We start from the raw sequence: 12155 nt of genomic DNA, 5'->3' as shown, positions 1-12155 counted from the left end.
CTCCTTGAAGTGAATTTTTACTAGGTGATTTTTTACGTGAAATCTCCACAGAGCATGTCTTTTATGAAAGATTCTACACAAAACAGAAGCTTATATTCTCCCAGTTTGTCAGAATCCATACATATATTATTGTCTATTGAAAATGCTGAATGAAAAATAGATTTCGTACAGAACGCATTTCTAGAAAATAAGCAGTTCATGCATATTTAAAGCTTTTCAATATTATTTTTTAACTTTCAATATTATGATTTAATAAAATACCCCTGAGTACAACATTTGATGAAGGTTGAATTAAATTAATTAATTTTTGCTGTGGAAGGTATTATGTCTGTTTTCTTTCAGAATTACTCTTTAAAATATTTAGCAATCAAACATCAGATATATTGGAAAATATGTAGTATTTTAAAGGAAATATTTCCTTATTTCAAGGACATAATGGAAAAAAAAATCACGATGGATATTTCTACACTCAGTTTTATTATAGGTCTTGCAATAGCTTTTTGTAATTGTAGTCTAGCCGCTAAGGCTTACACAATAATACTGTCCATAAAAATAAATCCTACCCCTCAATTTCATGTGAAGATAAAGGTTGCTTTTTCCCCCCTTTCCTGTACTGTAAGTATAAGACCTTCACATTTAGCTGCTGACTATCTTTATCACTCTTCATTGTGACTGTAATCTGTAAGATATATTGATTATATAATTAGATATAATTTGTATATCTTTTGTGCGTTCTGAGGTGGGGGGGCAGGTATTTAACCCAATACATGACTCAAAAACAGCTTCTTTCAAAGCTTTTTATTTTTCTAGCAAACTAACAATGCATCAAAATATTAATTTTCCATGTGTGTCCTCCAACATGGACATTGCTGACAAATTTCAAAGTACCTATACTCCCTTCTTTTATTTTTGTCATTTCTGTCCATTTCCCGCTGCAATTTCAATTCCATAATGCGTGAAACATTCGCGTGTGAATTGATTAAGTCCACCAACTACTGTACTTTCTCTCTTATTTGCTTTGCCATACCTGGATATAAACTTGTCTTTTTCCTTTGATTTAAAATCTGAAAATATGATGAAATATGAATTTGGTGCAAGTATTAATGCCATGCACAGAACCCAGTTTGTCAGTAACCAGTAGCAACCATTTCTGCTATTCTGTGTACAGAATATGAGGGTGTATGTTTTTTTTCTCTTTTACAGATGGACTTCCTAGCAAAGAGCAGCCCTTGGAACTTTTGAAGCCATCTGGAATTAACCACATTCCCCCTTCTGGTAGGACACCATATTCCTTTTTTAAAATTCTTTCCCCTGACTCTCGCAAACACATCTCTTCACCAAAAACTATGTGATTCTGGTGCACATGTGCACACATATGCTACAGCATTAGTTCAAAATTTCCAGTTTTCTGCATTAAATGAGAGTTACGTTAAGGGAGAATAATCCTGAGCAATGCATTCTACATATAACACTATAGAAGTATGGATCTACATAAAACATACTTTATATTCATATATAAAATGATTAGACAGAGATGTTTGAAAGTGGTGCATTATTAAAATCAATTGTGGGAAATAAAATCTGAAGCTCTTTATCCATAAATATTGCATGACTTACAGGAGCAAATTGATGAAAGAATCCTGTTGCATATCGTGTTCGGCTACTACAAAGTGTGTGCATTGAGTTGTAGCTCTCCTACAGGCAGATTTGGGCCATTTTTTGGTGAGAATTTAGTGACAGCATTTAAATGTAAAGCTCTCAGGACCAGGAAGCAGATGGTAAGGCAAGCTGTTTTTGGCCTGACTAACTCTGTCTAGAAGTTTACTGATTGCTGTGTTTTTTTCCATGAATTAGTATTGATCAAAAACAGATTCTGAAACTTGAATTTGAATATCATTATTTGGCGTATCACTTACAGTCTTCACATTGTATTAAATATATATTGCTTCAAAATAACCTCTGCATTGAAAAAATGCGTATAAAATAGAATCTATTTCCTCAGGGTAACATGCTACTGTAATGTACCTATATGTTTACTTTAGATAATTGCTAACAGTTCAGCCATACAGTACCATATTTGTCTCTGAACTTGCTGTTGACACATTTCAGTCTTGTTAACAATACCTATTAAAAAGCATCGGAATCATGTGACCTTGGATAACATTGGGTAACAGCAGTTTTTTCGAGAGAAAAATACAACAAATTTTAAAGTCTGTTTTATCTTAATACAACTTTTGCTCATGTTGTCGTAGTTCAGATATCATTAATAATACAGGCATTGTTTTTTAAACTGTCAAACTTGGAATTTGACATCAAAGCCCGGCTGCAGACTAAAAAACAAAACATGAAAATAATAACAACGCAATTCTCATTTTTTTTAAATAAAATAAATTGACCTCCTTGAGTCAGAATGCCAGCTTTTACCATTCAGTTGAGCACAAGCACAGAAAGGGGGAAAAAACATATGCAAAACTTTCATAAATTCAGCAGAAACAAATATCTTGTTTTTATTTTAGTTACAGTTGTGCTTTCTACTAGAGATCTAAGACAGGGGTGTCCAGTCCTGAAGCACTGTAATGTCTTGAAGTTTTATTTCTACTCAGCTCCTTATAATCGAAATTGGTTGTCTCAATAATTGTTGGGATAATTATCCAACATCTGGAAGCAAGATGTGGGCATTTGGAATAGACCTTGGAAATTCAGTGGCCCTTCAGGATCATTACTGGACATCCATTGCCCAAGACATACTACTGTAACTTTTGATTTTACTTACTTTGTATTCCTTTTTGATATATCCTCCTTGAAAGTTACTGTAAATGAAATAATAAAAGTAATTTACCTTTGATCGCACATGTTCACACCTTTTTATTATGCTTTTAGCATAATCTTTTATTCAAAAATTAAAATATTTCTGTAAATATTTCTATATATCAAATTAAAGGCACTAACTTAAAACCAGAAGTTAAGATATTTGCTTAGCACTGGTTTAAGTGCCTATTTACAAGCTCAGAGACATGGATGTTGGCGAACCTTTCTTGTTGTGTGAGAACTTTTGTACAAGGAATATTAAGTGCACTCTTAATGTAAAGGAAGTGCAACTGTGTCACTTTCTGTCTGTACACAAAGCAGCATTCTAGAGCTGCTGGTTTCCTAGTGTTGGGATTCTAGCTATCACTTCAGACACATGTGTAGCAGGCATTGTTTGCTTTATAGTGAAATTTGATAATGAATTTTCAAACAATGTGACAATATCCAGGCAACATTTGTTTGTAAAATTATCTTAAAGGATGAGGCCAAAGTTACAGCACAAAAGTTAAATCAATTACTAGTGACTTTCAAACTGTGCTGTAGATGGAGAGGCAGAGAGAAAATGGTTTTCCTCGTAAATGCGACAGTCTTAGTAAAAGAAGATTCAAAATAAAGTTTGAGGGTTATTTTTAATTTCCCATAACAACTATTACAGAAATTATTTCAACTCAATTTTGACCATGTACAAATTGTTATAACAACACTTCAAGTTGGTAAACAATAATGCTTTTTATTTTCTAGTATGTAAAAGCCCCATAAAATTCTTTTAAATGAAGTATCAGTGCAAATAGGTGAAAAACACTCCTGCTACTTCTAAAGATGTTTAAAAAAAGTGTCCAATGTTTATCAGTGTATAAACTCCCCCATCATTTGCGTATGATGTACACAGAAATGTGCCCTAGTTTGCTTGGGCCAATGCAAACGTTGCTCATGCCCAGTGCAGAAGAAATCCTACTTGCAGACATCTGAGCTAAAAGTCAAACTATTATTATATTGCCTTTTTTAATAGCTACTTTGCAGAAATGCCATTGAAGTAAAAACTTTGCATTTTTTTCCCCTAGAATTTGTAAGTTTCATATACCTAATTGCTTATGTACTGTACTGGTGCTTGTAATATGGTTTTGCCTTGTTACAACATTTTAAGAAGTATGTGAGTAGCTATTTATTAATATAAAATTAGAGGTCAACATGTGCTGATGTGTCTAGGCCACTCTGATGTCTTCATCTGGTTCTGGCTCTATGTGTTATGTGAGCAAACATCTGCTTTGCACATGAAGATTCACAGGCACACATTCTCTTTGGTTTGTTTTCACACTTTAAGTCATTTCCTACAAGGAAGTAACAAGGAATGGAAAAAGGGAACAGACACACCAGAACTATGTTTTGCTGTTAAATTGGTGAGTAGCCTTAATGATTCTGAATGCTTGAATCAGTCCACTTCATAGTTTTTGTTCTATTTTTGTAGTTTTTGTTCTTTCTGTATAATGCTCTGTCCTTACCTACACTAAATATTATCTGACAGAGATTTCCCCAGTGTTAAATTCCATCTAAATCTTTTTTTCAAAGTTCCTTCGTCCATATTTTATTCCATTTCCTTTACAATTTTTGCTAATCCTCCTTTCTTGGTATCATCTGAAAACGACTAGTTAACTAAATATACCAGAGTGCAGATTTATATAAATTAGGAGGAGTAGTGGTCCTGATATAGATCCCTGTGGTACTTATCTTATAATTCCAATTCCAATCTCAAAATTGAGAATCTGTAAAATGTTTTATCATAAGCCTTCTGAAAATGTACACCATACCATGTGTCCTGCCTGAATCCATTATTTTTCCTTATTCCAGAAATTCTAGCAAGTTAATTAATCTAGACCTTGCCTCTTCAAAATTGTTCAGAACATTCTTGAATGACATTTGGTAGAGGGAGGCCGGATAGAGCAGTGCTTAGCATTGCTTCTGGGTGTGGAGTTTGTGTATTTTCCTGTGTTTGCATGAGTTCCTGCCGGATACCCCAGTTTACTCCCACAGTGCAAAGACATACTGTACTTAATTGGCTTATGGAAAAATTGGCCCTGGTGTGAGTGTATGCAGATCTGTCTGCTGTGTAATGGACTGGCGTCCTGTCCAGGGTGTATCCTGCTTTGCGCTTGTTGCTTGCCAGGATATGCTCTTGCTCCCCCAAGAATCTGTATTGGATAAAGTGGCTAGAAAAATTAATGGATGGATGGATAGAATGTTAGACTTTTAGAGAAAAATAGCAGGTGGATAACATATTTTGGGTTTTTGCGAATCCATTCAGTTCCTGGAGATTTATCTTAATTTTTTCAAGTGACTCTAACGCTTACTGTAGGTCTCTTGTACTATAAAACTGTTTAATATGAAACTTTTTCTTTGCTCAGCCTAAGGCATGATGTTGCTTTCTTCCTTAATGTGCACCAAATAAAATTTTATATCACAGTGAATAAAATATTTACATATGAAGTTTCTCATTTATATTATAAATTCATATATATTATTTATTCATTGTTTGCTGTTATTTCGCTGTTGTAAAGTTTTGGACTTGGTCTTTGTAGGGTCCAGTATGTAAGAGGGCAAATGGATCAGGAGTGTCAGTTAAGCGGTTAAGGCACCAGAAGGCAGTGGATAGACACTCCAGATGCATGCAGGAATGCATTAATATCACATAGGCATAAGGCTATTAAAGAAATGGCCTCACTGGTGTGAAGCCAGTTGGAAGGGAGTGAGCAGCAAGTAACAGAAGGTTGCTCCTGAATTCAGCTCATGGGGAGCCTGACTAAACCAGGTCTCAGAGTGAGACGCCAGACAGACAGTGAGACCCTGAGTTAACATCAAACCCCGGAAGGGGCAGGTTCCAGGACACTCCTGCAGGGAGTTGAGCAACCCTACAGATAGCTCTAGGGGCAGATCCTTGCAGTGAGGTGTCAGTGTACAATATGTCCACTGTGGTTGATCGAGACACAGGGACCTCCATCCCGTAGGTAGACAGGAAAGTTGTGAAAAACTGTTATAAATTCCTAGGAGTGAGCAGGCTAGGAGTAGGGAGACCCCTAGACAAAAAGGTTGAGGTCACTGAGGGCAGGGGAAGCTCCGTCGTTACAGTGTCTGGTAAAAAGAAGACAGGTGTGGAGCGAGCCCGGCCAAACAGAATCGACCAAGACAAGGTACTTGCCAACGCTACTTGAAACATAGGGGAAACATGGTTGTATTTTAAATTAAACAGGTTTCATGTGGCAAAATTTCCACACGCTCGGCTACCATACAGGGAGATCCTGTTACATCTGGTGGCTTAAGCCCTTAACTGACACTACAGATCCAGTTGCCCTCTTACAAGGTACTAAGTACACTTTGAAGTATACAATCTTTTGATCATATTTCCCTAATGGTTCTGCCACCTCTGGTTTTCTCTATCTCGATGTTTTCTTTACTAGATCTTTTTACAAACTGATGAAGGGATCAATTGATAGCATTGAGTATCATTTCAGTTTGAGCTACCGACATTTCTGATGGTTTATCCCAATCTATTTGAGGGGCATTAAAGTCTCCCACAATTACCACTTCTTACTTAACAAGTACATTCCTGGATGTGTAACACTGTACATATAACAGATATCATGATATTGCATAATTGATATCTAAATTTGGTGCTCTTTGGAATACTACTAAATCTGCGATTTGAATGACTAGTCATAGTTTGATCTTTCTCAGGAACATCTAAAGTACAATGGAGTTTGACGCACTCTTGATGAAAGCTGTGCTAACACATGTTATCACATGTTAGAAAAGAAGCTATTTAAGGCTGCAACTTGTGAGAAAATGACAAGGGTTGACTTGCTGCCTTTTAATAGTCCTTTCAAAAGAGTGATTCATGTCCTTGGCAGGCAAGTTACTTGAAAATCCTTCTTTAAATTCATATACTGACGTACATAATAAAAGTATTGACATAAGTTTTTGACCTTTTCTTTTACGAACATAATAACCTTGTAGGCATATTACAGCATGTTGACATGCACAGCTATAGTAAATCTGTAAAGCTTTTCTTGATTCTGTAGAAGTGAGTCATACAGTAGCAGTTGTAGGACTATCCTTTTTGTTGTGTAGACTTTGCTATTTTCTTTGTCTCTTGAACATTTGTGACTAATATATTAAAGCAGTTTTTTTTAGTATTAAAAACAAAAATTTACAGTATATGTTCATTTAAATTTAGAATTTGCATCAGAACTATTTGTATTTGTAATGTACAGTAGTTGATAATGGCTCTAATGTTAGAGAATAATGTTGATTCACACAGAATATCAATTCACAGTCTGCAACAAATGCAAATAAACACATTTTTATGCATAACAATCAGCCAGATAGTTAACAGCTAAACTTACATTTCTGTATCTGGAGAAAGGAGAAAAAAGTGTAAATTGCGTAGAGGCTCTTAAGGACATCTGCTGTACATAAAAAGTGTGAGCTTTACGTGTATAAAGTTAAGTGTGCATTAATATGAGTGTTTTTGCACAGGTCTGGAAGCTCCCCAGGGCATGCACCTTCTGTAAATTCATTGATCAGATATGTGACTTTTTAATGGGCAGTTAAACTATTCCTCTTGTGTTTTGCAATAAAAATACTCTGATTGATTTTTCATGTGTTAGGACCCAGGTTATGTCAATAAAAATAAAAGCAATTGTGGTAATGGTCTAAAGGATATTTCAAAAACTGTATGAAAACAATAAAGCTGATATCCTAGGTGAAAATATGTCATTTTGGCCCTTGATTTAAGTTACAATTTAAGTTGCTGGTTCCCAGAATGAGATACCAACATGTTTTGGAGATGCCTAAGGAAATTGAATAGGTTATAGCATAAATGAAGAAATGTCCAGGTTAGTTACAGTAAAGAGAAAGGAAACCGGCATAGAGAAAACCTTGTCTTTTTGTATTAAAACAACCCACTGGGACTTGCGGCAACTTCATTTCGTCGAAGAGCAGCCTGTAGTTTAGCATGTTAAATAATAGATGTGCTCTTAAGTGCTAAGGAGAGTGTGTGTATGAGTAGGGGGGTTGGGGGTTGAAATACGAATGGGATGCTAATGAAACTGATACATTAGCATTTCAAAAATGAAGCATGAAAATCATTTGAGAGAGAATGGCTCTGTTTGAACTTGGGAGCTGGATTCGGTTCTCTTGCACTGCTTAGTTTTCTGTGCTATTTCAGTGCATGCCAGCTTACTTCATCTCAAATGCATAGACATGCCATGCCATTTTTTATGCATGATCTCAAAGTAAATTAAAATTGAAAGAAAAACAAAAGAAAGAATAAATAATCCTTTTCTTTATTTCAGAGAGGGGAATGATAGCACACATTAAACAAAAGAATCTACTTAGTTGAAAAGTAATAAATCCAATAAATCAAAGTGTATGTTCTTCATTGCACCCTACAGAATCATTATACTGTACAGGAAAACTATGCTTTCATTTCCAGTCTTTCTCCTACATTTACTAAAGAAATTGTAGACAGTATTGATTTTAAAAAACTTGTGTCTCAATCCAGTGGTGTGAAAAGCACAGAACATTGAACTGTGTATCTTTTCATCCATTTTTTTAATCTAAGGATTAATAGTAACAATATAAGTTGTTCAAAACGGGAGTTTAACAAGGTTCTTCATAGTTTGGAACACATCCAAATATAACAAGAAACAGTCTTCTATTAGAATTCATTATGTTGTATTTGGCATCACAAGCTACCAGCTTAGGTTGTGGTGCTTATATATAATGATAGTATGTGAATTTTTAGCATTACATACTATCAAAATGTTGTTGTTGTTTTTTTACAAAATATATTGGAATTGTTCTATGTGATGTGCATTGTTATATCAATTTTTCATCCTGGTAAATGACTCTACAGTATACTGTATAGCAACCTTTTTCAAAAAGTAGGAAGAAAAGCCTGTTTAAAGTCATAGCATGTTACAATTTCTTGTCCACGTTACATGAAAGTAGTGGCTTGTCTATATGTGCAAGCCCTATGGTTAAATGTAGTTGATTCTTTATAGCTGTTCTTTATTCAGGTTATCTTTCATTGGGACTTGATTAAGAGATGGCATAAGAAAAATGGCATTGACTCATCAAGTAGAATAGAATCGGTGTATCCTGTTACAAAAAGAATGGACCTTCCAATATTTGTAAGAATAGAAAATGTATGTAATCTTTTGTCATTATTGAAAATAAACCATTTGATCTGAATGCCAATTGTTTATCTAGGTAAGAGTAAAGTACATTTTAATGGAAAATTTATGGTTTAAATCCAAACCATGTTATATGCTGAATACCGGTTATCTGAATCGTTAATTATCCTAAGAAATTAAACGGAGCTAAATTTTAAAATGCTCACAGCATTATTCTTTATTGTGGCTTATTCAGCAGATCAGCTGTGCTTTTGTTCTTTCAGCTCTGATTGTAGTGAAGGTGTGATCAATCACAGACGTTACTGAGTGACGTCAGCACTGAAGATTTATTGTCAGCTCTTCTGTCAAGAAAAAACAGAATAGCTGTTGGGCATGGAAACTAAGCTGTTCTTTAATAATGAATAACGTTACAATGGTGTTATAGCCCTGTCTTATCATATTTTAACCTCCTTGCTTAGTTAAGGATTTGAGAGATACTACTTTAGATCAAAAGTTAAAAATGTAAAACAGGAGCAAAACAGAGGTCAAGAATTAAACAATATTTGTCTATAATGTACGTATTAAAGCATCTAAAGCAAGTCTAAAGCAAGAAATCAATTTGGTATACTCTACACCAAGAGTATAAAGTAGCGTTTACTGCATTTACAGTATCCAGTATGATAATACCCAATGGTAAAATGGCAGTATATCTGAAAAGATAACATTCTATTTTACTGTTGTATGTTGGCTTGATTTTCCTTATCAAGAAATGTCTTGTGAAACATGTCCTAGTTTTTTACAAGCTCCTTTTATACTTAAACCTCAAATTGTATTAGTACTCTTGTTATGGATCAAGTGAATTAACTCATAAGCATGAAACATAACCTTTGCAATCAGAATTAATTTGATTATAGATTACCTCATGAAAATATAACATGACTATAAAAGTGTATAAACAATTGGCACCAAGATGAATTTCATATGAAATGCTGTTATGCTTATAAGGGTGCCACAATGGATAATGCATATCTGGTTCACCAGTTAGTAAACCTCTGACACTTTGTGAAATATACCGATGGAAAAAAGAAACACAACATTTTCTGCAATGAGAAAACTATAGTTATAGCTTATGTACTATAAAAAGTTGGCAATTTGTTTTAAACCCTCTCACCAGCAGTACAGCTTGTGCAGCGAGGCATTGCAACTTGCCAATCACACCAAAGCTCGTTAGGTGCACTTTTACCAAACGAGGTCCAGGTGGAACAATCACCAGGTGAGGTTTCAGCAGACCGGCAGGACAGATGACCATCCAAGATCCGGTCGCCCTCGAGTGACTCTACACCAGAGCAGGACCGACATATCAGACTGGTCCATCTGAGAGATTGTTTCAGATCTGCCACCCGCACTGCTGCTGAAACAGCCACCAGACACAATGCCCGCATCAGTGACAGGACAGTGAGGCTCCAGGCTACTGGCCTTAGAGCAAGGCGACCTCTCAGGGGCCCTCTGCTCACACCTCCTAGATGTCACACCCGACTGGCTTGGGCCAGACATAGGCTGTGATGGACTCTTCAGCAGTGGCATCAGGTCCTCTTCATGGATGAGTCACTCTTCAGCCTGTTCCATGCAAACGGGAAAGCCAAAGTGTGGAGGAGAAGGTGTTGCATTTCTTTTTTCTATCAGTATATATTTATTCATAGTCATACTGTATTTCTGTTTAATTCTAACATATGCCAAATATATTTGCAATATAATCTATGTAAAAGTAGCAAAAATCATATGATATGAAGAGAATAGATGCAGATAAATACATTTCAAAGCATGTTTTTGTAAAAATCGGTTTATAAAACTCAGTAATGGCCAGTAGTGTGCTGGTAATGTTACTGTAGGTGTTGGGTTAATTAATAGGAAGGAAAAGCTGTTAGAAAACTAAAATTAGTTACATCTAAGCATTAAAAAACAACAAAACTAGACAATAATATAAACAATTTTATATTATTAAAAATTAATTCTTAGACTCAATTTTATACAGTTAAATGACATAAATCTTGCTGATAGCTTTCAGATATATAACTTAATTTATAATTAAATATTTTAATCTGCAAGGTACACAGTTTACTTTTCTTAACTAAGTACACACATCCCTTAATTTCCAATTTTAGTTTTCATTGTATTGTAGCATGCATTTTCATACCTGTTTTTCAGTTACAAGATTTCTGCTACAGCAAAGGTGTGTTATTTGTAGCCAAAAAGAAGATGCCATCCTCATATTGTGAACTTTCTCTACAGTTCCTTAATGCTTGTCTTAGACTTTTTGCGCATTTTATCTCGTCTATTTATCTTGTAAACTACTGTACAGGGGTATATACTGTAGATTATTATTAGAAACAAACACAACTGTTCTTATTGTGATGATACCGTGTTTCTATAGGGTAAAAGAAACTACTTGTAAAGAAATGGGAATTTTTAATTTTCACCTTACGAACAGTTTTTATGATCGTTTAACGAGGGATGGGTGTAATATTCAGTATTTAATCATGTGCAAGCTTTTACTGATCTGCAAAGGCTTTCACATCATTGAACCAAGTTAGTCTGTTTACAGAGATCATTAAGAGTGTCCTTTTTTCCAGTGTTCTTACAAATACAGTATCATGCCATAATAATTCATACTGTTTGGTACAGGCTTTTTCTAACACAACAGCCTTTCATGAAAGGAAGTTTGTATTTTAAAAATTTGAATGAATTTATTTATTATGTTACTAAGTATTCATAACTGAAGATTGAGGTTCTGTTTCAGCTAGGTTCATTAACCTTTGCTATTTCATCTATTGATATACTGCAAGAAGTAGGTACATTTTGTAAATTAATTATTAAAACAGAATGAAACATTGAAAATAACAGCTGTTCCTCTTAAATTACACTCAAACAAGCACCTTCACACGCACACATAAACAGTCTATCTATTGTTTTATGACTGCTATTCACTCAGATGATTGTTCTGTAGACCCAAAGGGTATATACAGGATACAAGTACAATATAATCAAATGGGAGACATTCAGTCATGAGAGTATTATGTGGGACGAAGAAACACAAGGATAAGTAGGTTGTCCTTTAACATATCTAAAAAATCAATATCATGCATCTGGAGAATCCATGTCCAAAACTGTATAGGAAAACTA

At 34.8% G+C, this 12155-nt stretch overlaps 1 protein-coding gene across 5 annotated transcripts in view; it reads left to right on the top strand.

Moving 5' to 3' along the window:
• The window catches only part of hdac4 (histone deacetylase 4), a 254039-nt gene that overhangs the window by 111525 nt on the left and 130359 nt on the right, over nucleotides 1-12155 (top strand). For all 5 annotated transcript variants that reach the window (XM_015359242.2, XM_015359241.2, XM_015359240.2 and 2 more), the window contains exon 3: nucleotides 1204-1275. In XM_015359242.2, the coding sequence (XP_015214728.1) occupies nucleotides 1204-1275 (72 nt within the window). The remainder of the gene's footprint in view (nucleotides 1-1203; nucleotides 1276-12155) is intronic.

The sequence above is a fragment of the Lepisosteus oculatus genome, chromosome 12 (genome assembly GCF_040954835.1).
Source record: "Lepisosteus oculatus isolate fLepOcu1 chromosome 12, fLepOcu1.hap2, whole genome shotgun sequence".
Classification (NCBI taxonomy): domain Eukaryota; kingdom Metazoa; phylum Chordata; class Actinopteri; order Semionotiformes; family Lepisosteidae; genus Lepisosteus; species Lepisosteus oculatus.
Note: the sequence above shows the minus strand (reverse complement) of the source record. Positions and strands in the feature narration are given on the sequence as shown.